This window comes from Hippocampus bargibanti, linkage group LG01 (genome assembly GCF_051943395.1).
Source record: "Hippocampus bargibanti isolate YZ-2025 linkage group LG01, ASM5194339v1, whole genome shotgun sequence".
Taxonomy (NCBI): domain Eukaryota; kingdom Metazoa; phylum Chordata; class Actinopteri; order Syngnathiformes; family Syngnathidae; genus Hippocampus; species Hippocampus bargibanti.
This window is the reverse complement of record NC_142734.1, coordinates 25,593,221-25,621,066: the sequence shown is the minus strand read 5'-3', so window position 1 is coordinate 25,621,066 and position 27,846 is coordinate 25,593,221. Positions and strand designations below refer to the sequence as shown.

Below are 27,846 nucleotides of genomic sequence, written 5' to 3'. Positions count from 1 at the left end.
CCAGCACAGTTAGCATAGTGATTGCGCAATCCATGTTGAGGCTCAGCCGGCTGCTGCCTCACCGCTCATCTCTACTTAGTATTTGAACGGTAAATGTGAAAAATCAGCGATTTTGAAAAAAAATCCAAAAACGGTGAAGTTAAATGGACAAGAACTTTAAAGTACAAATCACTAAATATATCTGTTCAGCTTCCCAACTCCCTGCTTCCAACACTAAGTGGAAGTGGCTTTTGGCCTAGCGCTTGTGGACCATCAGGGTGAGTAAACTACTCCACGCCGGGTGGCGAGGAGAAGGTGCCTGGTCTTCGCTGCGGCCCGCCACGTACTGGGCATTAGTCTAGAAAAGATTAAAGGATAACCGACGCCTCCGGACAAGTTGTGTACATAATTTGTAAAACCACTTCAAATGACTTCTCAGCGTATTTTACAAAGATTCCACTGCACATAGCTATATTTTACGTTTTAAGACGCGCTGAATATTCAGGAAGTCTTGTTTTCGAGTTGATGACGATTGCCACATCACGTTTGGAACGCACCTGACCAAGAAAGCGACACACAATGCATTTTGCCGTACAGTGAGACCTCAACTTACAAACACCTTATCTTACAAACTTTTCGTCTTACAAACTTCAAATTTCTGAAAATTAAACCTTATAATAAGCACTATTTTCATGATACACACCCACCACGGCTGGCGGAGTGATCTTCAGCGGAAGCACACGACCGGTAAAGTTACCAACAGTCCTTATGGAAGGTGACTCTCCTTCCATAAGCCATCAACGACCATCAAAAAGGTAAATAAAACTTTATTTTACAGCACAGTTTATTTCTTTAATTACAGTCCTCATATAATGTGCCTCTCTTTCCAAACAGCAATTCCGTTTGACCTTCGACCTCCAACGCCATTCCATCAAGTCATCAATGAGCATCACAAATGCAAATAAAGTGACTTTATGATCCAATGCAGTGTATTTCTTTCATTACAATACAATAGCACATTTATTATACATATAATAAGGTATGTTGTGTGTAGTTTTAAGGCTTATTTAGTTGAAAAGCATATTTTATGGAAACCCGGGAACGGATTATTCCCATTTTAATGGTTTCCTATGGGATTATTTTTTTTTTAGATACACACTTTTCGCCTTACACACTGTCTGGGAACCAATTAAGTTCGTAAGTTGAGGTCTCACTGTAAATGGTATTTGTATAATTATGTAACAGATATTTAATATGCAATCTTGCATTCATAAATTTACGGCCTCCTTGACCCCCAGCTGATCTGTGTCATTTTCCTCAATTTTAATTTCCCTTGGCTGGGATGCCTAAGAATGGCAATGGAATCATGAGCACGTAAAGCAGGGGTCTCAAACTCCGGTCCTCGAGGGCAGTTGTCCTACATGTTTTCCAAGTCTCCCTGTTGCAACGCACCTGAGCCTGTGTTGCAACAGGGAGACTTGGAAAACATGTAGGACTATTGCCCTCGAGGACCGGAGTTTGAGACCGCTGACGTAAAGGCATGGACTGAATTAAGGAAGCTGCTCACAGAGGAACCAGTACTGAAATTCTATGATCCAGAAAAAAACAATCAAATGCATGACAGAGTGGGCTAGATGCAGTACTTCTACAAAAACATGAGGACTGGCAAACCATAGCATATGCATCACGCTCGTTGACGGACCTGGAAACACGTTTTGCACAAATTGAAAAAGAAATGCTAAGCATCACGTATGCCCGTGAGAGATTTCATCAATTTGTGTCAGGACAAGAAATCAATGTAGCGACTGATCACAATCCCTTAATAGCATTGTTTTAAAAGCCACTAAATGACTGTCCACTCCGTATACAGCGAATGATGATCAGGCTCCAACGCTACTCACTGAAGGTTGCATACACCCCTGAAAAACTGATGCATACAGCTTGACACAGTATCCATAGCTGTTGACCCAAAAGAGTACTCAAAGGCTAAACTGGATGAAGAAGTCCAAGCTTACGTACACGTGATCACAGGTGCATTACCAGTTGCAGATGCAAAGATTGAGATTATACGGATAGAGACAAACTAAGATGAGACACTGAAACAAATAAAAAATGGATGGCCCGCAGTGAAACAAAATTATTCACCAGACGCAGCAGAATGTTGGAACTACAGGATGGAGTCATTTGTAGTGGGTGACATCATATACAAGGGCAGTAAGATTGTCATTGCAAATAGTTTGATAAAGGAAATGCTCAAAAAGATTACCGAAGGACATTTGGGAATTTGGGATGTTCTGGCCTAAAATGAATCAAGACATCACAAATCAAGCGTCGAGATGTATAATGTGCCTCAAATATCAAGCAAATCAACTGGCACAACCACTACACCCACACCAAACCCCAGAAATACCATACCAGAAGGTGGGTGCTAACCTGTTTTCGTGTCAGGGTAAAGATTGCCTTTTGGTCACAGACTACTACTCCCTGTATCCAGATGTTTTCAGACAGCACGCTACAACACCAGAAGCAGTGATAACGTGCATGAAGGCCATATTTGCTAGAAACGGGATTGCAAACCACGTTTTTTTTCTGACAACGGTCTACAATTCACCAATGAGAAGTTCAGAACATTTTGAAGGAGTGGGACTTTAAACACATAAACTCGAGTCCACATTTTCGACAATCCAATGGCTTGGTGGAAAGTTCTGTCAGGACTGCGAAACGGCTGATGTACAAGGCAACAGACAGTGGAACAGACAACTGGAGATGGGTGGTTTACCGCTCAACGCCACTCGAGTGTGGTATATCCCTGGCCCAGCTACTCATGGGACGTGTGCTGAGATCCAACTTACCCATCCTGGAAAACCAACTAAAAACAATAGAGAAGAAAGTGAGGAATATCAAAGAACAACAGAAACAAAAACAGAAGTTCTACCATGACAGAGGAAGACGGACCCTATCTGCACTACACACCGGTGACCAAGTAAAGTACAAAGACAAAACACACACATGGTCACAGAAAGGGACTGCTCTGTGTCAGGTCCAACCAAGGTCATACAATGTACAGACAGGGGAAGGTGCTGTTTTAAGGAGAAACCGCAGAGATCATCTCAAAGAACCAGTCATAGTAAGTCAACGAACAGAGACTGTTGGAACAGAAAATGTTGAAGGACCTCACGAAGCTGCGAGTCCATCCATTGTGACACCTCGAATTCCAGGACATGCTATCCGAAAACCCTCAGGGAAAGTGAAACCACCTGAGATACTGATTGAAACCACGATGAAAAGATGTGAATGTGTCATTTATCCATGGAAAATTTGGAAAGACTTTATTAAAGTTTAAATTTTCTAATTACGGCGCACACAAAAAACTGTGCCATAATTAAATTCATTACATTTGTTAAAAGTAAAGAAATAAAGGACAACCGATACCATTTTTTTGCTTCCTCACTGACATCAGAAAAAAACGTTTTATAGCATCTGGAACTGGGCAGATTCAGAAAGTGCCGCACTCAGGACGTCACGCCAGGATACTCCTTCAGAAACTGCCTCGCTCCAGATTCAAAACAATGGCTTCAGAGAGTTCAGATTCGGAGAAGATGGTTTCTTGTTACTCATCCAGTTATGAATATGATTTAAATAGTTCTGAAGAGGAAAGCATAAATGTTTGCAATCGATTAAAGAAGTCCTTCCGTATCAATTCGAGCCGTCTGGACACCAATGTAGCGCACAGAAAATGCACAAGATGGCGCACAAGCTCCATTGGAAATGGGCTGATTTGTCCAGTGGGAATTTGTGTAAATTTACACCTTCTTTATGCATGTTACCGCAATTGGCTGCGACACACAACGATTCACCATCGCGTTATTTATGTAGTTTTCCTTCTAATTTCGCGATCACCACGGTGTTTTCAGACGAAACAAAGTACCCAAAATGTATTGTGTGTCGCTTTCTCGGTCACGGGCATTTCCTCCGTGACATCCCTTAAGGCACAGGTGTCAAAGTCAAGGCCCGCGGGCCAAATCCGGCCCGCCACATCATTTTTTTCGGCCCGCGAAAGCAAATCAAACTTGTTAAATTCCATAATGATTGCTAAAATCTGAGCCAAAATTTCATATTTTTGGATGTCAACCACAATAAAAGTCATTATTCTCTGAGTTATTCATTCATTGCTGTGTGCTCTATATGTAATATTTGAGGGGATTTAAACATTCTAATGGATTCCCCAAATTCATAACGGCCCTCGAGAGGAAACCATAACTACAATGTGGCCCGCGGCAAAAAAATGACTTTGACACCCCTGCCTTAAGGGATCGTCATCAACTCGAAAACACGACTTCCTGAATATTCAAAGCCAGTCTTAAAACGTAAAATATAGCTATATGGGGTGGAATCTTTGTAAAATGTGCTCAGTAGAAGTCATTTGAAGTGATTTTACAAATTATGAACATAACTTGTCCGGAGGTGTCGGTTTTCCTTTAAATTAAGATGTAATGATATGAGCAAATCGTATTTGCTTGTTCGACTAGTGATGCCTGGCTATAGACCAAAAGGAGCATGCGCCTGCGAGTCAGTCTCAGTCGTACGAGAGTCTATGAGAGGCTCACGTCAATTGCCTTCTCCCTCCGACCAAGATGGCTAATAAAGAACCTCAGCTCTATCCAGAAGTTGTATCATTTACCAAACCCGCTTGCACGAAGCAACACAGAGAAGCCTGCTTAGCTTTCCATTCACTCCCCTTTTCCAAATTGACTCCCCAGTGCCCGATGACACCCGGGGTAGTGCTGCCACCCCTCATATACAGTTAAGTCTCGTTATAATGATATCGGTTATATCGATAGTACTGCTTATTACGATATTATTTCTATGAACTCAAGGAGAAAATTACATGCCCACAGGATCGGATATATCGATAGTCCTGTTATATCGATATTTTTTCCGACTCCCAAGAATATCGATATAACGAGACTTTACTGTACTCTCTTTTTTTCAGTCTACTTTCATCCATTCTGTCAGTCAAAGGCATGGAATAATTTGCTGGACTCATTCGGCTTTGTCTGCGAGCAAGGCGCTTTGGCCGTAGTGAACGTGGGCTGATGGCCGCTCCTTTGGGGATGGGTGTGAGCGTCCCCATGACATGGCGCTTGACCTCCGGGAGGTCAAGAGATGGCTTCTTCCTTGAACCTTTCCATGATGCTTTGCGTGTTGGCTGCTCGGCGGCGACGTGCGCTAAATCTCAGTGGGTGTATTTTTTTTAGAGGTCTTTGACCCCGGCTCCCCCATGCCCCAAATTTCTCAGAGTGGCAGTCAGCGCTAACGCAAAATAGTCTCACAAGACCATCCTGAGAAAGTCAAAGAAATTGTTTTGTGAGAAATGAAACGGCCTTGTACCGGCTGAGGATGCGTCATTTTTCCCGCTTTGGCTTTTGGAGCCCTCATCAGAGCCACCCCCGACCCGTAGAGAACGTGACCATCCCACAGAGGCGAGCCAGAGAGGCCATCCCCTTTGCCCCCCGCCCCCCTTCGTCTCATGTGCAGTAAGGATACCCTCTCTGCCATTCCTTTGTGCTCTTCACCAGCCACCTCCGCATCCCCCCACCACCCCTCTGGTTTGGCTCTGGCGACTGCTGGGTTAACGTCAAGCAGAGGCGGGAGTTGCGAGGGGGAGGCGGGATGCCATCGAGGAGGGGGCGGGTCCACAGCTGTCGTCGCTGAGAGGCTCTGAAGAAGGAAGGGCTTGCCGGCCTGAACCCCCCCCCCCCCCCCCCTGGTACGGAACAATGGCGGAGGCATTTGGGCTTTGTCCTTCTTGACGGCGAAAAATGGCAGGTTGCCTCCTCGGCTCTGACCGGATGCCAGGAAAGGTAGGCCATGCGCTCTTTGAGTCCCGCGATGGGGGGTGTGTGCCGGTGAGGCGGGCAGCCTCTTTTTGCTCTGAGCCAAACAGACGACGAGGCTCTTTGTCTCCAACCAAAACGAGAAACGATGGAGATGCACTTCCTCCTAGCCGCGTGTGTGTCGGACGCCGTGTGTGTCGTTGGTCGCGGTCGGCGCAGCCAAACGTCAAACAGGAAGCGAAGCAGCCCCTCCCCCCACTCGGCCCACCCGCCTGCTTTCGTCACGTCTCTTTGACATTCATCCCAAAGTTGAGCTTCAGGCGATGTTTTCTCGCTCATTGTCAGCGTGGCCCTTGATTCACACCCCCCCCCCCCAAAAAAAAAAAAAAAAAAAAACTGATGAGACGTCTCGCTGGTGATCTTGGGAGGAGTGTTCTTGTCATGACGTGGCCTTGGTTTGCCGCCGTCGCCTGCAGCTGGCCCGCTTGAGCCACTCATATGTCATCTGAAACCCCAGCCGTGTGTGTGTGTGTGTGTGTGGGGGGGGGGGGGTCAAGGAAGCCCAACACCTCTAATCCCATTTCACTTTGACCTGAGCCACAAGGATCAGGCGCGGCTCGCTCGGAAAGGAGGAATTAAGGCGCTGACAACTCACCGGCAGTGTCCCATTTCGGGAAAGCGACAGCTCGGCGTCTCGCCGGACGGTGACCGTATGGCTGTTGGAGAGCATCTTGGCCGACGGCTGGACCGTTTCTACGACCCTGCGGCTCCTCTCTCAACTCAGAATGTCGTGTCTGACTTTGTAGCGAGCTCAGTCGATTTTATATTCCATTTCAGGTGTCTTGAAGGCCGAGGGGTGGGGGGGCTTTGGGTTCGGCGCTCTCCCCAAAGGACGTTCCTCCGCTCACCTTCCTGCAGGGCCAAGGTGTGATGGGACAATTTTCTTGCTGCCTTCTGGTGGCGGATGGGCCCTTGAAAATGGCCTCCTTCCTCTCTTTGTCGATGCAAACTCGGGAGATTGCGGGCTCGCCTGGAAAAAAGGGACAGATTTGGAGGCAACATCATTTGAAACGACCACCCATAGCTAATCGTGGTCCTTTTTTGGGGGGGCGGGGTCTTGCCTTCTCAGCTCCTCGCAGTTGGGACAGCCCGCCTGACGCCTGCCTGACACCACAGCTACGGCTCAGAGGGGAACCAAAGCACAGGTACACGCGTGCGTCCTCCACAAAGGGGCTGGCGACCCCTCTCCCCCGGCCCCGGTCAGAGTTGATCCGCCAGCTCCTGCCAGCGACGCCGCTTTCGGGCCGGCTGACCACACGTCGCCTATCCGCAGTTCTAGATGAGAACGATGTCGGCCGAGGCGGGAATGCGGCGCAACCATTTTGGCTCGGACGAGGAGGTGGACAGTGAGTCGTACCCGGACGACAACAGGGGCGAGCTGGTGGAGCGCCTCAAGGAGCTGGAGGTGAGTAAAAGGCGCCCCCGCCCCCCATTCCCGCCACGCTTTTGTTTTCAGACCCAATCACATGGGTGTTGGATTTTTTTGTCCCCCACCCCACTTTCTCTGTCTGCCCCTCTTGAAACGCCTTTAAAGGACAACAGACACCATTTTTTTGTTTCCTAATTGACGTCTGAAAAACGTTTTTTAGCATCTAAAATACCCAAAACACGCAGGCTGATATTTTTAGTCAAATGCAAAACACCAATAAAAATGTGTCCCAAAACTGCCACAAAATGAGCTCGGAACTGGTCAAATTCAGAAAGTCCCGCCCTCTTGTTCGGGACGTCACTATTGGTCACACACTGCCTTCCTCCAGAATCAAAACTGTCATGATCTGGTTGGCGACCAACGGGGGGCGCTGTCGGTCCCGCCTGCACCTGCACAGGTGCTGGTCGTCCCGATCAGATTGGCGACCAACGGGTAGCGACGTCAGCCCTGCCTGCAGCCTCGCAGGTGCTGGTCGTTTTAATCACTGACACTTAAAATGACACCCGGCACGACCATCCGGTGTCGGTTCATTGTTTGCTGCATGTTTGTTGCATGCATTGTGTATGCAGTGCATGTGTTTGTTTAACCTTGGCAGACTTTTACTTTTGGTCTTCTTTTGATACTTTGTATTTTTTCTGTTCAGATAATTTTGATGTTTTACATTTTGTTCCTGCTGACCTTATTTTAATACAATTTGTCAAACAACCTCCTGCTCCCTCCTGCCTGCTTTTTGGGATTCGCACCCGCCATCACCACCTCGCAAACCGTGACAAAAACAATGGCTTTAGAGTTCAGATTCAAAGAAGATGCTTTCTTATTACTCATCCTGTTATGAATATGATTCAAATAGTTCTGAAGAGGAAAGCATAAATGTTTGCAATCGATTAAAGAAGTCCTTCCGTATCAATTTGAGCCGTCTGGACCAATGTAGCGCCCAGAAAATGCACAAGATAGTGCACCAGCTCCGTTGGAAATGGGCTTATTTGTCCGCTGGGAATTTGTGTCAACTTACACCTTCCTTATGCGTGTTACCGCGATTCACCATCGCATTATTTATGTAGTTTTCCTTCTAATTTCACGATCAACACGGTGTTTTCAGACGAAAAAAAGTACCCAAAATGCATAGTGTGTCGCTTTCTCGGTTACGGGCGTTCCCTCTGTGACGTCACGTAGGGGATCGTCATCAACTCGAAAACAAGACTTCCGGAATATTTAGCGCAAGTCTTAAAACGTAAAATTTAGCTATATGCGGTGGAATCTTTGTAAAATGCACTCAATAGAAGTTATTTGAAGTGATTTTACAAATCACGGACACAACTTGTCCGGAGTTGTCGGTTGTCATTTAAAGTGTTGCTGGTCCCGGAATTGGAAAGCAAAGCGCATTTGGGCCAGTCTGACCCAGTGGATTTTGTGTCCCCCCCCCAGGCGGAAAATTCAGCCCTGATGCTGGCGAACGAGAGTCAGCGAGAAGCGTACGAGAGGTGCTTGGATGAGGTGACGTGGAACAGCCCCACCCAGCTTCCAATCGCCTCATATGCATCATCTATTTTTTTCCTGACTCTGCAGGTGGCCAACCACGTGGTCCAGGCGCTCCTCAATCAGAAGGTAGCCCCCCAACCCCAACGCATCCCCACTTGATGTGTTTTCATGTGTTTACCTGCTCGCCATGTTTGTGTCCGTCCATCCGTCTGTCGTCGCCACAGGATCTGAGGGAAGAGTGCGTCAAGCTGAAGATGTTGGTGTTGGACCTGGAGAAGCAGAACCGAGCCCTCTGCGAGCTTTTTCAGCAGAAGCTGCCTGACCAACCGACTGCTTGCTGCCAGGTCAGAAGAGTAAATTTGCCAGCCCTTTCGAAAGGCCACTTTGAGGCACAGCGTCACGAGCGTTGTCCACCCACACGACAGGTCCTCCCCGACTTAAAGGTACCGCCGCCCGCCGACTCGGACGCGCGTTTGGAGGCGTCTGGGACCCGAGCGCAAGCCGAGGTAACGCCCGTCGCCGTCCGCTTTGTTTTCGGGCGCTGCCCGCTGACGTGCGCCTGTGTCCAAAGGGGGAGGGGCAGCGCAGCCGGCACCCCTCGCCGGGCCCCGCCCCCTCCATGGAGGCACTTTCCCCCTTCTTCAAGAAAAAAGCCCACATCCTGGAGGTGCTGCGCAAGATGGAGGAGACAGACCCGTTGAAATTCCACCCGGCAGCGGCCGGTCTGGCCTTCTGCAACTATGGGGGGGCGCTGCCCTCGGCCGACACACTGCGGCGCCGAACCGGGACGGCGCGCTGTCGCTGTCCCCATCCCTGCCCCGACAACAAGGCGCTCGGTCGCGTCGATGGGGATGGGGCGGCCGCCTGTGAAGGTGGGGGTGCCTGCTGCTTGCACCGCCGAGGTGCCCCGGAGCCCCTCGCAGGCCGCGGCGGCGACTCACCGTCGGACGGCGAGGGCGACGCCGATGCAGGGGTGGAACCCAAGCAGGGTGGCCTCCCTCCGTCCGCCGAGGCAGGCCATGCGGAGGCGGCGCCGGCCGGCGCCCCGCCCAGCCCAAGTCCAAGCCCTTCCTGCCTGAGCCAAGTCAAGAGCGCAGCTGTCAAGTCGCCGTCCAAGTTGCTTAAGTTCCTGAAGATCCCTCCCGTTGGGGATGGTGGTCAGGGCTCTGACCCCGCCCTCCGTCTGAGCCCCCAACTCACCCGCAGCTCCAGGATCCCTTGTCGCACCAACAACTACGAGGTGTACCGCTCTCCCGTTCCCACCCGTCGACTCGCCAGATCCGAGCCGCCGCCCGCCAGGTCTGAGTCGTACCCCGCCGCTAGCTCGGTGCAAGCGACCCTGACCGAGATGGTCTCCCCCTCACCCAACACGCCCCCCAGAGTGGCTCGGAGCATCCCCCATTATGAAAACGTGAGCGACCTGCCGCCCGACTTCGCTGCCGACGCTGCGATGGAGCAAAGGGCACCTCTTCCATCTCAGAGCAAAGGCGGCGGCGGTGAGCGCAAACTGGTTAAATCACTACCCGAAAGCGTCCTCGCTGTCCCCGCCCAGCCAAAGACGCCGTCGGTGCCGCCATTGGACGACGATGACAACGATCCGGTGTGGCCTTGCCACCACAGCCTGCCCAACTCGTTGGCCTTGGTCCGCGCGCAGACCCGAGAGGATGCGGAGTACCGGGGCCGCCGGGCCCTCCAGCCCCCGCTTCCCACCCGAAGGAGCAACTCGTCCTCCATCCCCAAGAGTCCCGTGGCGGGGACGGCCCGCCCGCAAGTCGATGGCGGTCACCACGCCTTCCAAGAGAGGCTGGCGACGCTGGGCAAGCTGAGGAGCTCAGAAGACCTGCGGGGGTGCTCCAGAGAGGCGGACGACGGCGACGCCGCCAAAACGGCCAAGCTGTGCAGAGTCGGGGGCGGTGGCGGCGGCAGCGGGTTAAAGTACCCCCTCCCCGCAACCCCCCCCAAGCGCAAGACTGGGACCGACGCCGCGCCGACGGGCGACCGCCTCAAGTGTCCTGCTTCACTCAATGCCGCCGGACCGGGACGGCAAGTGGCGGCAAAGTCCGCGTCCAAAGCTTGCCAGGACCCCGTCCCCCACTTGACAGCCAAAGCCCCCGACGCCAAGGGAAAGGAGAAGCCCACGCCAGGAGACGGCCCCTCATCGGCGGAAATCGACGAGGCGCCACCCGCGCCCCAACCCCCCTGCTCGGCCATCGAGCAAAAGGTGATGCGAGGTATCGAGGAGAACGCCCTGAAATTGCAGGAGCAGGATCGCGCCCCCCCCAAGGCCTCCAACGGCATCGCCGGCTGGTTTGGCCGCAGGAAGAGCAAACTGCCGGCCCTGAGCCGCAAGGGCGACGCCCCCAAAGGCGGAGACAACGGACGGGAGAGGATGATCGACATCCCGGTGGCCAAGGCGACCGGCACTTGCCGGGAGGGCCTGGAGGGCCTCAACATCTCCACGCTGATGGAAAAGGCGGAGGGCCTGCGCCGGGCGCTGGAGGAGGAACGGGCCTATGTGGAGAGGTCAGCCGGCGCCCACTCGTGCCGGGTGCTGATGGACCCGGCGCGGGGGCGACTAGCCGTCATGTACCGGGGGGGCCGTCCCGACAGCTTTATGCAACAGCTGCTCAACAGGTGCACTTTTTTTTCGCTTGATTGAAGAGCCCGAATGGCAAGTGGGGAGGGACCCCCAATCTGAGCCCTCATGCCTGCTTGGTGCTTGTAGAGTGGATGGTAAGGAAGAGGCGGAGGTGCCGCGGCGGAGGCTCTCCTTCGACTGCAAGACGTCAAAGCCAGTATTTGCTCGCCAAAGTCACGGTGTCTTCGGCGGCGACGATGTGGAACAGGTTTGTCATGGCGCTTGGAGAGGGGGGGGGGGGGCGTCTTATTTCAAGCCTCGGTGAAAACAAAGCAGATGCTTTTGTCCCGCAGGCATCCCGTCGACCGTCGGAGATCCCGTCGGATCAGAAACTTGCCCATTCCGTTCATTCCCAACACTTTGCAGGTGAGACCGGCTGCCGCACGTTCCGGGTCACATCCATCGACATGACTGACGGGTTTGGTTTCCAAAAGTGGAAGTAGGCAGACGGACGTCCATTTTGTCCACTGTACATCTATTAGTGCATCCAAAAGATAGGCTGCCAAATGAAAAACAAAGTAATGTAGTTTATTCAATACATTGTAAAAATGAAAATTGTAAAGAGCAATACATTGAGGAGACTAAACAAGTTCTCCAAAAAATACTTTGCAGGGATAATACTAGTGGGCCTCAATCTGCAGTAGATATGCACCTAAATGCTAGCAACCACTCATTTGACGACAATGAGGTTAAAATCTTAGCGAAAGAAAATGGATGGTTCAAAAAGGGGGGTAAAAGAAGCCATTTTCATAAAACAGCAACATCTTTCACTAAATCGCCATGGTGGGGATGAGGTTCAATTTGGATCATTTGTACAACAGACTTCTTAGGCAACATAGGCTTAGTTATGCTGATGTGGTGATACCAGTGCAAATGGGGCAATCAGGCCAGTCGTAGACCTCTACGGCAGGACAATAGGAGTAATCAATCGGGACAATATGAGTAATGATTGTAGCTGCAGGGAATAGTCCTCTGCTCCCTCCAACCTGAGAGCAGGAACCAATCATAGCAGAGTCTGGCACCGCCACGTCTGGACAGTAGGGATTATATATAGGGCCGAAACTACCAGCAAAAAGACTTTAGTTCGCTGACGAAGCCTCTTGAATAAGAAGCGAAACGTCCGATACGTTCAAACAATTACAGATGACGGCTGAAGAAACCTTTTCGTCGTTTGTCCACTTTAGTTTTTTTCTTTACCATGAAGCGCTCAATGACCAACCCCCACTCCTGCCAGGATCCGGCGCGTCCACCTACACGCTGGACAGCGGCATCGGCACCATCCCACTCCCCGATGGCAGCGGCGGGGCGACCGGACGAGCGCCGCCCAAGGGCGGGGCCGAGCGGCGGCCCCAGTGTTCGCCGGGGAGGGCGGCGCGACGTGCCCGTACTTTGGAGCGGGAGCCTGCGTCACAGGACGACGCCGATGCCCTTCTCGACGCCCGTTGCCTCTCGAAAATGGAGACCAGAGGCTTGCTTGGCCCAGGTGAGCAGCGCGCACTTTGCAAAAGAAAAGCAAAAAAAAATCCCCAAATCGGGTCACCAAAGACGCTTGGCTCGGACTGGAAAAGGACACAGACTGAAACTTCTTTTCAAACGTGGATATGTTCCAATTCGCTAATTTCTTTGTCCTATTTTGCACGTTTCACTGAGATTGCAGAAGAATCCCCAAACATCGAATTGTTGGCATTCCCTTCCGGTTTGCTAACGTCGTCAGTCGCTAGTGATGTGTTGTTCGCGAACGAGTCGCTTCTTAGAGCCGGATCTCTGAAGTGAACAGAGAGAGTCGGTTTCTAACAAGGAGCCGGAAATGGGAGCCAACTTTTTTTGTCCTCTTTTCCCAACCCGTCTTAAATCTGCACGTGATTGGTCGATATCCGTTGTAGAGGAGGGAGGGGAGAATTGCAGACACACGTAGCAGTGAGGAGAAGGAGGGGGGGACAGACAGGTGGACAAATGTTATTACATTATGCTGTTATTATATTTTTTACTCGTTGGTATGATAGCATTATTAATAGATGAGAAGGTTTCTTCAGCCGCCATCTGTACTTTTTGAAGGTGTCGGACGTTTCGCTTCTTATCCGCCGTTAGTTCGCTGAAGAAGCTCTCACTCCTGCATGAGTGAGAGCTTACACAGACGTAGCATTATTAATATGAAAAACAAATTAGTGACACCTGATCATCAGACCAGAGTAACCACAGGGAACGTGAAAGTTAATGGATGCTCTCTGTGCACATATAAAGCCATATAAATAAAAATATTTGATATAGTGCATTTTTTTACACGAGTAAAAGCAACAAAAAACAAACTGAGGAGCCAAAGAGCCGGATCTTTTTGGTGAGCCGAGTCAAAAGAACCAGTGCTCTGAAAAGAGTATCAATCGCGCAACAATATGGCCGTTTGTCTCCAAACTTGCTATCCTCCGACCGCCTGGCGTGCCCTCACAGCGCTCTGTGTCACTTGTGTGTGTTGACAGATAAATGCGCTGCCCCCGGGGCGCAGGTGTTCTCCCCCCGCTCCAAGACGTGGACCTTCCCCAACCTCAAGACTCCCACAGGAGCCGCCGCCGACGTCTACCTGTCCGTGGAGGAGGAAGACCAGGAGGTGCTGTCCTTTGGCGCGCCCTTCAGAGAGGTACGCGCACCCGCCTCATCCTCACACGGTCAATTTGACCAGTGGTGGGGGTGGCGATGATAGACCCTGATCCTCCCCGCTATTTCACCCCCGCTTCCCCAGACCTTGAAGACCGGTGGCCCGTCATCCAGCCACGCTGCAGAGCCGGGCGTCCCACCCGCGCCCGACCCGTCAGGACTGAGCCGAGGGAAGACACGCCCCGCCGCCGCAGAGGTGAGCCGGGACGCCGGGCTGGACCTGCAGGAGGTGCTATCGCCCGGCCGGCCTCCGGTTCTGGAGACACCAGAGTCCCTCAGCGACTCGCTCTACGACAGTCTGTCTTCCTGCGGCAGCCAGGGGTGAGCCTGCCCTTAACTCGAAAGCGGGCGAGAGAGACGCCCGCCTCGCCCTTCTCCTCAGGATCTCCAAATGAAGCCCAGATGGAGCCGGCGCGTGTACAGGACCGCAAATGCGTGAGGTCACCATGGGCCGAAGTGAAGGTGCGCAGTTGCACCACTTCAACTTCAACCGGTCCTCCTGCAAGCAGGAGGATGACGATCTTCCTGCTTCTCCAAAATGCCTGGTTTCATTCAAGAAACCAAACAGGAGATTCTCCAAAAGTTGGAAAAGAATGTTTGTCGGAATGTTTTTTTTTTTTGCTTTGCTAAAACGGTCATATCTTGTCTTTACAAACGATTTGATTTGATCATTTAGCGACCACAAGTTTGTCAGGGAAAAACAAAACGCAAGTGTTTGAAAACGACAATGCATTTCAAGCTAATATTTACAGCAATAAGATCATTTTTGGTCATTTATTTTTTAATGTACACCAGTCTCTTTTTGTAAACTTTCTGTGCAAAATGGAAGTCGAAAATGGAAGTTTAGATTTAATCTAATCCTTGAGACGAAAGCCCCCCTGGATGGACTTGGCCACCACTTTCTATTAAATGCATTTCATGTTCTCGCATGTGCTTTTTGTTTTTTCTTCCCTCCAGGGATCCCAGCCAAGGGAAATTTAAATAGAGGAAAATGAAACAGATTAGCAGTGGTTAAAGGGGGCTGTTGATTTATGAATGCAAGATTGCATATTAAATATCTGCTACATAATTATACAAATACTATTTTATGTTTATAGAGAGTTTTCAACAACTTTGGTCATCCCCCATCAGGTCTTTAGTTAGTTTAGTACAAGTATTATGAATCATAATTAAATCATGGTATACTACAGGCCAACAGTAATAAACATGCTTTATCATAATTTCCTTAATAATTTAAGAATAACATGGAATGACTCAGCAGGTTGTTTGTAATTCTGCTTTCTCAAATCTTTTTTTCTGCGTGTTTGCTTCACTTACAATGCTGTTGGGTGACAGCCAACCTTTGCCACCATAGTTGATCACTTTTCCACAGCAGACTGCAAAGAGCTCTCCCCGGCCGGATTTTGATGTTTTAATATGAAATCTGAAAGCGGGCATCCCTCGACTTGTTTTTCTTACCATGCCCAATTCCACGAATTCCTTATCCCTCCATCCAGAGACGTCACCGTTCCACTATCACTCGTGTCGGATATCTCTCTTCCACGACATCTTTACAATGTGAAAGGTCGCGTGCTCCTCTCCCGAGCGAGCAAGCACACGAAACACGTGCATGTAAGCTTTACATCAAAACAAAATCAATAGATATCTAACCTACACTGTCTATACTATTAACACATTAAACGTAAGTACTAAAAATGCGACGATGTCTAGCGCAAGTTTACTGGGAAAAAGCGCGGTAAGGGAGCTGCCACATTTGTTTTCTCGTTGTATCGCGGTCTCGCGGTAGTTTCCTCCCAAACGATCCCGATTGTCTACGGAAGCAACGGACATCAACCAAAACACACGAAAGCATGCAGACTCAAGCACTTCGCATTCTGATCATCCTATCACCCTTCAAAATAAATGTTTTAGCGGTTGTCTACGAAAATAGAAGAACTTTTATATGAATAGAAAATATCACCTTGGGGGGAAAAAATAGCAGAATTCCACTAAATAGCGGACATCTGGGATTCCTGTCCCTCCCTTACCCTGGGCAGTTTTTTTGCCCTGTCCAAGGTTTGATGGAAATCTTTGATTGCAGGCCCACCAAAACCCCACCCCACCACCAGGGCATCTCACCTGTGCTTTTGACACATTTATTTGGGCTAATGCGTCGTAGACATGGATAAAATAAATTCTTCAGTTTGGGCTGGAAAACACAACGTTAACTTGACTTCATTTGGCAAACTATCTGACATGGGTGGTATACGACATGGGTGGAAAGGAAAAAAGAAAAAGCGCCATCAATAAAGTACATGAGTGGGATGAATCGAAGAGAATTGAAAGCACGACTTGCAAGGACATCATATACAAATAACACACGGCTAAACGTTGAGGAAAAAGTTAAAACAAAAACTCAACCAAAGGGTGACATTCATTAAGTGGAGGCGCAGTCGCCCAACTTCAACTTCAGCCGGTACTCCTTCAACTCGCTGAATGGGAGTCCGGCATCATTGGATGATGCGAGCCGAGCCGATTCGCGCCTCTACAGAACGAAACGCCGCGGATGCGCAAACAATCGGCCCTTGGAAATTAAACGGGAAAAGAAAGATCAAAGCTTTTGCGATTCGAGCGTCAGATCGCAACAAGTCGGCCGCAGAAATTCAATCCAAAGTAGCGAGCGGGCAGGCAGGCGCAACCTGGCACGACTCTTTTGCACTGGCACACCAACTCCTCTACTTTTCTCCTTCTTCTTATTCTGAAAGAACCAAAGAACAGAGACGAGGTGAGGCTCGGGCGGACCCCCCCCCCCCCCCCCCCCTTGGGGAAGAGCCCCCACGGGGGCGCCCTTTTTACAAACGCACCTTGTCGTTGAGGGCCAGGATGACCATCAACTTGCGGAAGATGGTGAGGAAGTCCAGGAACAGGTCCACACAGTGCCTGCGCGAGGCCACGTCCAACAATGTTTATGCAATTTTTGTGTGCGTGTGTGGGTAGGGGGTGAAGACGACAAGGGAGACAAGCTCACTCACCAGATGTAGTCCTTGTCTCCATTCTCCACCTTCTCAATGATGAGCTGAGTGTCGAAGAGGACAAAGCCGCACATGAGCAGCAGGCCCAGGTACATGTGAGCCTGCAAAGGAGATGTGGAATCAGGAAGGAAGAAAGTACCTCCAGTGACCAAATGGCATCCTGTCGAAATCGGCTTGGTTTGCTCGCTTCAATTGGGCAAACGAGAAAGGTGAACTTGTGCTTGAAGGCGGCGACGACGACGACTGACCTTGAACAGCATGACGGACCCGAACCACATGTTGAGGAGCGATGCCAGGAAGAGAACAGAAGCGCCGGACATCAGCATGCCTGCCCATCACAAATTATACACAGGTTTGCTTTTGACTGCAACACGCGGGTAGGTACGCTTGCCCAAATGGAACAGAGCGGCGACCGGACTTCAGGCGACAACCGCATTGACCGAACATCATGTGACCGAGGTCCCGGTCCGGAGCACCACGATACTTGGTTGCGGAGGGGCCATTTCTGGCCTCCGTCACGGCACGGGGGTTGGGGCAGTGATCGTCAATACATCAACTTGATCGATGAAAAGGTTTCTTCTGCTGTTATTTGTGCTTCTTTGAAGGTGTCGAACGTTTCGCTTCTTATCCAAGAGGCTTCGTCAGCGAACTAAATTTTTTTGCTGGTAGTTTCGGCCCTATATATATCCCTACTGTCCAGACGTGGCGGTGTCAGACTCTGCTATGATTGACCCCCGCTCTCAGGTTGGGGGGAGCAGAGGACTACTCCCTGCGGCTACACTGATTAATGCTATTGTCCTGACTGATTACTTCTATTGTCCTGTCTGAGTATGAGGTCTACGACTGGCCCGATTGCGCCATTTGCTCTGGTATCACCTCATCAGCATAACTAAGCCTATGTCGCCTAAGAAGTCTGTTGTACGAACAATCCAAATTGAACCTTACCCCGCCATGGTGATTTAGTGAAAGATTTTGCCGTTTTATGAAAATACCTTCTTCTACTCCCTTTTCAAACGATCTATTTTCTTTCACAAAGATTTTAACCTCATTGTCGTCAAATGATATATCAGGATATATATATATAGGGCCGAAACTACCATCAAAAGACTATTTCGCTGACGAAGCTTCTTGGATAAGAAGCGAAACATCCGACACTTTCAAAGAAGTACAGATGACGGCTGAAGAAACCTTTTCCTCGATGGACCACTCCTGTACAACTGAGAGCTTACACAGACGTTCATCAACTTGAGTTGACAACGGTGATGAGTTATCTGCTCCAATTGTGTGAATTTGTCAAGCGCCCGTCAATCAAAAGACCCTCTTGATTTTTTTTCCACTTTCATTCCCCATTTAGAAATGCAACCATCATATCCCCTCCCCAAATGAACAGCAAGTTTTCCAGAAACAGCAAGACGATAACGTGCGCGAAAAGCTATTTACAAAAATGAAGGGCGAGGTGGAGAGCAAAGTTTGTGGGGCTCCGGACAAGCAAGTCTTCCGTGCGCTGCCCGCGGACAAATGAGGTTTGCTTACCTCCGAGGAACAGGTAGCTCCTGCGTTTGGCATAGAGGGCGCTGAGCGTGAAGCAAATGAAAATGACAGACGTTCCCATGAAGGCCGTCACGATGATGCTAAACACAAACATGGGAAATGAAAAGGTCATCCACCGCGTTATTGCACATGAGCCAAAATGGCGACATACACTAAATATTCCGTCGCTGTTGTGTTCACCATCGACTGGGAGCGCGATGGGGACCTCAATGTGGGGAAACCCGCCTTTTTTTCCATTTGGAGTCAACTTGACGCTTTCTTGAAGCTTCGTGAAGCACATTTTGGTGGGAATCGTAGCTCTGCTTCACTATCAGCCGACGACAGTCCCCCAATTTCAGGGGGATTTTCAAGATGGTGCCTGAGTAGGCAGCCTTGAGCAAGTGCTCTCAAGAGCCTTGCTTTTTTGTTGTTTTTGTCTTGTTTTCTTTTGTCACTTTGTGTTGTTGCGCGTCGTGTGGAACGGATATGGCCACGACAATCATCAAGGAGGAGATTGTGCTGAGCGGTTGCGCCTTTCGGTAGCATGAATGTGTCAGTACTATTTTTGAATGGGAGGAATGTCGGTGCCATTTGCCTGTCATCACTGGACAGTTGTGGGGCCATTGTGCTTTTTTGCGCCTGTAATGGGCAGCATCTTCACAGCCCCACTTTGTTCAGCGGTGCTGTTGGGACAGTCTGCGGTTGGATGGATGCATGGCTTGAGGAGCCCGCGATAAGAAAAAAGGAGCGCCGATGCGTATGTAGAACTGTCGCGACTTGGAATTGAAGCGGATTTATGTGGGACAGGAGATGTGAGACAATGTCTTTTCGTGAATGGATGCTACAGCTGCGTGTTTGCTTTCAACATTTAGCTTGTAGTAGACGTGCAAATTCCACCATGACGTCCCTGATCCACTACTGAAATGGATGCGTTGATCCTCTCTTCTTTCATCTAGAACTGCTTCATGCCATCACAAAGAGGGTACAGCAAGTGCTGAAGAATAAATGAATCTCTGTGTCTTTGTGTTGTCATATTCTTTGTAATTTTTGTTTTCCCAAGATGGCGGCGTGTGAACACGCAACGGCTCCCCTCTCCCGGCAAATTGGCTTTTAACATGTTTATTACGTTTGTTAAAGTTTTTGCTTTTTTCAATGTTGCTGTGCCGATGACCATTTTGTGTTTGGGAGCCTTTTACTGAGTGAGTTGCTTGTTGTGCAGCCACAAAAGGACATAAGTCTTCTTGTGCCGGTCCCAAGCCCAGATAAATACAGAGGGTTGTGTCAGGAAGCTTGGCCAAAACAAACATGCAGATCAAACCTCTAAAGATGGAGGACACTGATTTGCTGTGGTCACCCTCTTCTGGTGGCTTTTTGGTGCAACACGAGGTTTTCAGACCAAACAAGTACAGCAAAATACATTGCCGTGATGGAAGGACTGCTACAATGTGTCTTTTTTTCGGTCAGGGGCATTCCTTCAGTGACGTCACGTACGGACTTGTCACCAACTCAAAAACAAGACTTCCTGAATATTCAGCGCGAGTCTTAAAACGTAAAATATAGCTATATGCGGTGGAATCTTTGTAAAATACGCTCAGTAGAAGTCATGTGAAGCCATTTTACAAATTATGGACACAACTTGTCCGGAGACGTCGGTTGTCCTTTAAAGCAAAGCTGACATTTCGTTCACCAGTGGGAACAGCTCTGAAAAAGCTTGGCGTCACCAAACACGGGTTGCCAAGTGTAAAAATAAAAACAACGAAATACGGCCTCTTTTTGGGCTACATCGAGGTGCCAGACAGCGGGCAGAAGCGTGTGAGCGTTAGCATGGTTGTCGCCGCCAACGGGTAAGGCGTCGACTTTCCTTCCTTTTCTAATCTCACCCGCAAGAAAACAAGCCCGAAATCATCGAGGGCGAGCTCCCATCAGCACGAAGGAAAGCGCTTCCGAAAAGGACGACGCGAGCCGGAGTCCCGTAGCTAACTTTGGAGGTGACTCGATCGGTCACGCTGAACAACGGCGGCGGTCATACCTGGGGTTGACGGCGATGACAAAGTCCAGTGTTGGCCCGAGACCAGCGCCTAAATGGGAAGCCGGCGGATAAAGAGCGAGCTGAGTCCCATTTTGCTACTCGCAGTCTCAAATTGGGGACGAGGTACAAACCGTTGAGGAAGGCGAATCCAGCCAGGATGGCAAGCCGCTTCTTCTCCGTGCGGGGATCGTGCGGTGTGACCGCCAGCCACGCCATCAACGCCATCGACGCCAGGGCAAACACCACGCCACCCTGACAAATGGGCCACATGTCAAATATCGCCCCCTCGCTGGCCCACCGCTGGCCAGTTGGCAAACGTGGGACCTCTGCCACTTGCAACCCCGACAATTTCCTTCCATGTAGTTTTACAAAACACAGTATACAGTGGTAGCTTGGCTTATGAACTTAATTGGTGCCCAGAGTGTGTAAGGCAAAACGTGTGTATACCAAACATTAATTTCCCATAGGAAACCATTAAAATTAGAATAATCCATTCCCAGATCCCCATAAAGACTGCTGCCTGACCGCACGCTTAACTTGAACCGTTAGCACGTTTGGAAATGACTTTACAAATGGAGAGAGGAAGTGACGGACGGCGGCCTTTGTCCTCCAGGCTACGCGCTTTGACCCCCTCCCCTCGGAATAAGTATTGCTTGAAATGGGGACCAAAAACACTGAAGCCTGGCCGATGGACGTTATATGCATAAAGCTCCGTCAAGCGGCTGTAAAATTGCTAACCACTAATTGTGTCGCCCCTCGACGACCGGCCTTCATCAGCACGTGGCCACAAAAACTCCGTTTTGGAAGGAGGCTGTAAGGTACAGGTTGCACCCTGAATACTTTCCAAACCAAAGCACACCATTGGGCGTCAGTCGTTGGGCGATAAGCGCACCACACCCAAGACCACACGTTCGGACTCAGAGTACCTGGAAGAGGCGCAAGACCACATGCGTGTAGGCGCCAGCCGCAGCCAAGAACATGCACACCGCCAAGCTGGAGTAGACTTTCTTCAAGTGCACCTGGGTGGAATGAGATCTGCCAGGGCAAACGCAAACAAACAGCTGAGGACCGGGGCACCCGTCAGACACATCTGACGCCACGCAACCAACCGCACATTTGGGAGAACTTGAAGAGAGCATCCAAGTTGATGTTGCGGTCAAAAACGTTCATGGTGCTGCAACGAGATGAGATCTGGGGAAAGAAAAAAAATCGATTACATAGCGCTCACTGTACCTCCAGCCAAGAATGTTATGAAAAAAAGGTCCGTTGAACTTTTGCCGACATTTTGGAGGCCGCCATGGGCGAGGGAGTGATTGCAAATGTTGTAAACGCCAATGCTATCGTTGATTGTGCAATGGGAAAAAAATTCACAAAATTGTCAATTGGTTTGATACTAGATTATTTGATTCATCGATTGAAAAGTAAATGTATTATTATTAACGCGTTTTCAATTGAGCTTTTGAGAATCGATGCAATACGGAAAAAAATGAGCGGGGGGTGTCAAAGTCCAAAAACAAACAACGTGTGCCGCCATTTTGAAAAGGGGAACAGGTTGAAACTATTGCCCGAGCCTGCAGCATTACCTAAAAGCAACGATCCATCGATTAGCGCAATCCAAAACAGACCTTCTTATTTTAGTCCCCCGACTAAAATCACGTCATGGGGTTATTTCTTGTCGTTGTTTTTGTTAATAGCGTGACGTCACGAATCATATTTCTTTTGTTGTTCTCTCGCGTCACGTCATGTTTGAGAAACGTTTCTTTGGTTGCTCGCTTGCCTTAGAAACCGGTGTATGTCGACTGTTGATCGGCAGCACACAAGACGCAACGAACTTTCATGTATTAGCAAACCTCGCAGCAAACGTCGCCCACCGCACCGGAATCCAGTCGCTTTCGAGAACAAGACTGTGTACGTTATGTACAAAAAAATCGAAAGAAAAAAACATTTTCAGAGTGGCAAGCGGTTTGTGTTGTTGTTTTGTTTGACACTCGCCCGCCGCTCGTCGAATAGCCAGCCAAGCTAAGCGCGGCCACAAATGCTAACATTTCGACAATTAACTGGAAAACGTCAAGTCATCCGTGCGATATTTGGAGGTTTCTCGGCGACACAGCGTGCGCCCCCGTCACCCGACCTGCGTTCCTGACGTCCCGAGATGGCTTTGGCCCTTCAGCGGAATCCTTTCCTTTCTCGGTTTTGCTTGGAGTCGCGTCAAAAAGCTCGGTCGAGTCGCACTAATGCACGCACAAAGTAATCGTTGGGTTACGTCACCTCCGCGTTGTGGCTTTCTGACCAATTTAATTTTATTATAATAATTTTACATTCAATTTATAAACGTCTTTTAAAACACAAGGACACTTTACGGTCACAGGATAATAATAAAAAAATATTTTTCTGCGGGTGAGCAGCGCGAGCGTTCACTCTACCCGGAAGTAACACACGCCCACGCACACACAAACACACGCATGCACGCTCACGCAACCGCACAAGCACCGGCACACACTTCAGGAGAAATTTTATAAACAAATTCATGGTTGTGCTATGGGCTCACCAGTTTCACCCATAGTGGCTAATCTGTACATGGAAGAGATGGAGAAACAGGCCCTCACATCCTTCCCGGGGACAAAACCTAGACTCTGGTTTAGATATGTGGACGATACTTTTGTCATCATTAAAAAAACAAGAAATTCAATCCTTCACAGATCACCTCAACTCTGTAGACATCAACATTAAATTTACTCGTGAGGACATTAAAGAGAACCAACTAGCCTTCTTGGATTGTAAAGTAATTATAAAAGAGGACAGAGCGCTAAAAACAGAAGTCTTTAGGAAGGCTACGCACACTGACCAATACTTACTTTTTGACTCTAACCACCCTTTACAACACAAATTAGGAGTTATCAGAACCCTCCAGCATAGGGCTAAACTAATACCAACTAATATTGAAGGTAGAGAAAAGGAGTCAAAACATATCAGGAGAGCACTCACAAACTGTGGGTACCCTCAGTGGTCATTCAACAAATGTCAGAAAGAAAGAATAGGGAATGAAACCAATAATTCTCAAGATACAAAAAGGAGAGGAGTAGCAGTACCTTACATTGCAGGAGTTTCTGAAAAATTACAAAGAGTCCTTTGGCAACATAAAATTCCTACCTATTTCAAACCGATAAACACGTTAAGGCAAAAATTAGTGCATCCAAAAGATAGGCTACCAAATGAAAAACAAAGTAATGTAGTTTATTCCATACATTGTAAGAATGAAAATTGTAAAGAGCAGTACATTGGGGAGACTCAAAAAATTCTCAAAAAAAGACTTTATCAACATCGCAGGGATAATACAAGTGGGCCTCAATCGGCAGTACATTTGCACCTAAAAGCTAGCAACCACTCATTTGACGACAATGAGGTTAAAATCTTAGCGAAAGAACATAGATGGTTTGAAAAGGGGGTAAAAGAAGCGATTCTTATAAAACAACAAAATCCTTCATTAAACCGGTCTGGTGGGGTGAGGTTCAATTTGGATCGTTCATACAATAGCCTGCTTAGGCAAAACAGGTTAGGCAACATTCGTAATGCTGATGAGGTGATACCGGTGGGAGTGGGGGAAATGGGCCAGTCGTTAGTCAGGAATGTAGGAACAATCAGTGGGGCCACAGGGAGTGGTCCTCTGCTCCCCCATACCTGAGAGTAGGGACCTATCATAGCTGTGTCCGGCGCCGCCATGGCTGGACATTAAGGATATATAAATAGGGCCGATACGACCAGTCAGACTTTAGTTCGCTGACGAAGCCTCTTGGATAGGAGGCGAAACGTCCGAAACCTTCAAATTTGTACAGATGACGGCTGAAGAAACCTTTTCATCGCTGTTACAGAATACAAAACCATTCAACTGTGGATTCAAAGAGCATTGGGTCACAACTCTTTTGAGGTTAGCCTTTTCTACCAAATGATGTTACATTAATGCGAGGGGGAAAGTAGTCCCAAAATATCGCCTTCTTGGACTTGAACATACACCACACGGACAACGGGGACATCAAAATAAAAGTACACAGGAAACCTACACATACTGACCAATATCTCCTTTGGACATCTGAACACCCCACTATTCATAAGTTGTCAGTCGTCAGAACATTACATGAACGCACCACAATAATCACGGACCCGGAAGACAAAACACAGGAGGAAAAACATATACAACACGCACTGAAAAAATGTCAATATCCCCAGTGGGCAATAACTAAAGGGGCAGAGCAGGTTAAAAACAAAAACAACACAAGACAGGGAAGAAAGAAAAAGCAAACAAACAAACAAGAACACAGAGCAATGGTAACACTACCGTACATAAGAGGAATCACAGAACGCATACAAAGGGCACTGAGGAAACACAACATAAACACACCGGTCAAACCACACACAACTCTCCGTCAAATCTTGGTACACCCAAAGGACAAAATACTCCCGGAAAACAAATGTAACTCAATATATGAAATCCCATGCAAGTCATGCAATAAATCATACATCGGGGAGACAGGAAGGAGTTTCATTACAAGAAAAAAGAGCACAAGAACGAGTGCAACGAGACGGCAACAATCCAAACGAGAGCAATAAAAGAACAAGCACAACAGGAGCACCATAAATCAGCCATCACGGACCACTGCAAAAGAGAGAACCACATCATGGACTGGGAGAAGGCCAGAGTCATCCGCACCGAAGACAACAAACATCAGCGCTGGAGCAGGGAGGCCATTGAAATCCGAAAGCGAGGACCAAGGACCATCAACAGGGATGAGGGAGCTTACATGCTCTCTACTAGCTGGAGCAGCATCCTGGAGGGACGAGCGGACAGCGGGGGCCGTGGCTTGCCTGTCAGTTCTGACAGGTAGGTCACGCCCTCATAGCAACACCAGCTGAAAATGGCGCGTCACAGCAACATCCGTGACACTCTGACGAAGGCGGAAGTAGTCGCCGAAACATGTCAGGTATTTGAACACCTACAATACACTGTCTGTAAGTAAGGAATCTGCTTAACATTAGTCCCAAAATACTCATGTAAACTATTCCAGGAAAAATAACCAAGTTTTATTTTAGTATAATGGATAGGCTCCAGCACACCCCATGACCCTAATGAGGAATAAGTGGTATGGATAATGGATGGATGGATATTTTAATTAAAATGTGTTAGCACCTTGTTTTGACAAAGTATAGTCAACAAAAATATTTCAAAAGACTTGGTGAAAAATGTTACCCTATATGTTGTATCGTCACATTAGCTTATTTTTTTGAACTAGTTAAGGTGGTGGGGGTAGATAATTGTAGTCTCCATTGCTCCCTGAGAGAAGGACATGAGGAGCATTCACGGACCTGCGAGCTGTCGTGTTGTCAAATAAGGCACATGTAAGTCCATCTGTTGCGTAAACGTGGGTAACTTTTATTTGACTTCCATTGCAATCCATTTCGCCCAGTCACTGCCTCTTCTGGTTCTTGACGCCCCCTGCTGACGTAATCACCCAGCGACACTGATCTTCTCAGTGATTACACCACACCTCCCCTTTCTAGAATCATTGGGTAGACTACCAATGATTCAACAGACCTTGAGGATTATTCTGCCTCGTGGTTGAAAGGTCTGCTCACGTCTAAGACTGTGCCAAAGGTTTGCATAGGAAAAACAAACGTTGCTCTTATTTGAGACAATCCATTCGAAAACAATAACTTGATTGGCCATCTTCACTGATCCTCTATGCTCTGTAATGGGCTGAACATTGTATGGCAAAAACATCGTTATGTACCAACCCACCCCCGTTTCTTTTTTTTTTTAACAACCCTGTAAGCGGAGCTTGAAAGTAAGAGGAAAAGGGAAAAAATCACAAGTCCAACATGGTTGGTTTCAACACGACTCTCCCAAACCTGGTCTTGGTAGAAGGAGTAGGTGGCGGGTCTGGAAGATTATGCTGTAGTGGTCCCGCTGATGGTCTTTCTGGATTGCTTCCTGAGGACCGCTCCGCTTCATCACAGCCACTCTGCTCAGGCGAGGACCTCATTGGGATGAGATGACGCCGGTTTCGTCGGATTGTCCCGTGAGGTCCCTCGACCAGATATGATCGTGGGAAGCATGTCTTTCGATGATGGCCCGTTCCGCTCCCTGGTCCTTAATCCACACACACTGTCCTGGGTTGAGTCTGACGAGGTTCTGTACACAATGTCTCCTGAGAAGCTGAGCTGGGCTGTACCTGTTTTCGAAATGGGTAGCCCTGTACGCGAGCAAGGCCAGATAGGGGTCATCTGCTTTTTTCAAGAGGCGTTTGGTCATCGGAACTGTACGTTCTGCCTCGGCATTACCTTGAGGGTATCGTGGGCTACTTGTAATGTGGCGGACCCCATAGGGCTCCGCGAACGCTGTGAAGACCATTCCGGAAACCTGGGGCCCTCCATCCGAAACCAGAAGGTCTGGGATCCCATGGCGTGCATAGATTGATTTAAAGGACAATCGACACCACCCGACAAGTTGCGTCCATAATTTGTAAAATTAGTCAGTCGAAGTCAAATGACTTATACTGACCGCACTTTATGAAGATTCCACCGCATACTATATTTTACCTTTTAAAAGTAACACTGAATATTCATGAAGTCTTGTTTTCGAGTTGATGTCGATGCCGTAAGTGACATCACATTCGGTACACCCCTGACCGAGAAAGCGACACACAATGCATTTTGGGTACTTTTTTTGTCTGAAAACACCGTGCTGATCGCAAAATTTGAAGGAAAACGAAATAAATAACGTGATGGTGAATCGTTGTGTGGCAGGCAGCCAATTGCGGTAACACGCATAAAGAAGGTGTAAGTTTACACAAATTCCCAGCTGGCAAAGCAGCCATTTCCAACGGAGCAGAGCAGTAGAGCACCAGCGGAGGCAAGCGAGGAAGCTAACCGGAGTTAGCGATTCGGTGCTTGGATAGCGGAAGTTTGATGCATGTTTACTCATTTAGTCACACTGCATGCTAACTGTGAGCTCACCTGGTGAAAGAGAGCAATTGCCATATTAGTGGAGCAAACCGATCGGACAAACATCCACTTTCCACAGTGTTGTTTGTTATTCTGTAGCGCTGCCGAGCTCTCTCTCGTCTCAACATCTCTGATGTTTGTGTGCTGCTCAAATTGTGCCGCTGTCTCTTTTGTGTGTGTGTGCGTAAAACCCACCCCTCTGTCTTCTA

The 27,846-nt window shown here is 48.8% G+C and overlaps 2 protein-coding genes across 4 annotated transcripts; one reads left to right on the top strand and one right to left on the bottom strand.

Moving 5' to 3' along the window:
• The first annotated feature begins 1,496 nt into the window (after positions 1 to 1,496).
• Positions 1,497 to 14,995, top strand: nckap5l (NCK-associated protein 5-like). 3 transcript variants are annotated; one of them, XM_089005216.1, is made up of 13 exons: positions 5,520 to 5,843; positions 6,946 to 7,021; positions 7,150 to 7,281; positions 8,731 to 8,799; positions 8,872 to 8,910; positions 9,009 to 9,128; positions 9,210 to 9,290; positions 9,356 to 11,418; positions 11,510 to 11,630; positions 11,716 to 11,788; positions 12,657 to 12,905; positions 13,897 to 14,054; positions 14,157 to 14,995. In XM_089005216.1, exons 3-13 carry the CDS (start codon positions 7,156 to 7,158, stop codon positions 14,394 to 14,396), a joined length of 3,339 nt encoding a protein of 1,112 aa, XP_088861342.1. In that variant the 5' UTR covers positions 5,520 to 5,843; positions 6,946 to 7,021; positions 7,150 to 7,155; the 3' UTR covers positions 14,397 to 14,995. The 3 variants fall into 3 exon arrangements, with proteins under 3 accessions (XP_088861326.1, XP_088861342.1, XP_088861334.1); XM_089005200.1 differs by having other exon boundaries at positions 1,497 to 5,843; positions 9,009 to 9,290; XM_089005208.1 differs by lacking the exons at positions 5,520 to 5,843; positions 6,946 to 7,021 and having other exon boundaries at positions 7,028 to 7,281; positions 9,009 to 9,290.
• Positions 14,996 to 16,192: 1,197 nt separating this feature from the next.
• On the bottom strand, positions 16,193 to 22,928 carry tmbim6 (transmembrane BAX inhibitor motif containing 6). Its single transcript, XM_089005226.1, has 10 exons — positions 22,773 to 22,928; positions 21,756 to 21,832; positions 21,568 to 21,676; positions 20,773 to 20,893; positions 20,642 to 20,690; positions 18,616 to 18,713; positions 17,331 to 17,410; positions 17,083 to 17,183; positions 16,915 to 16,990; positions 16,193 to 16,808 (listed from the first exon to the last, which is right to left on the bottom strand). Exons 2-10 carry the CDS (start codon positions 21,809 to 21,811, stop codon positions 16,662 to 16,664), a joined length of 837 nt encoding a protein of 278 aa, XP_088861352.1. The 5' UTR covers positions 21,812 to 21,832; positions 22,773 to 22,928; the 3' UTR covers positions 16,193 to 16,661.
• Between the last annotated feature and the right edge of the window lie 4,918 nt (positions 22,929 to 27,846).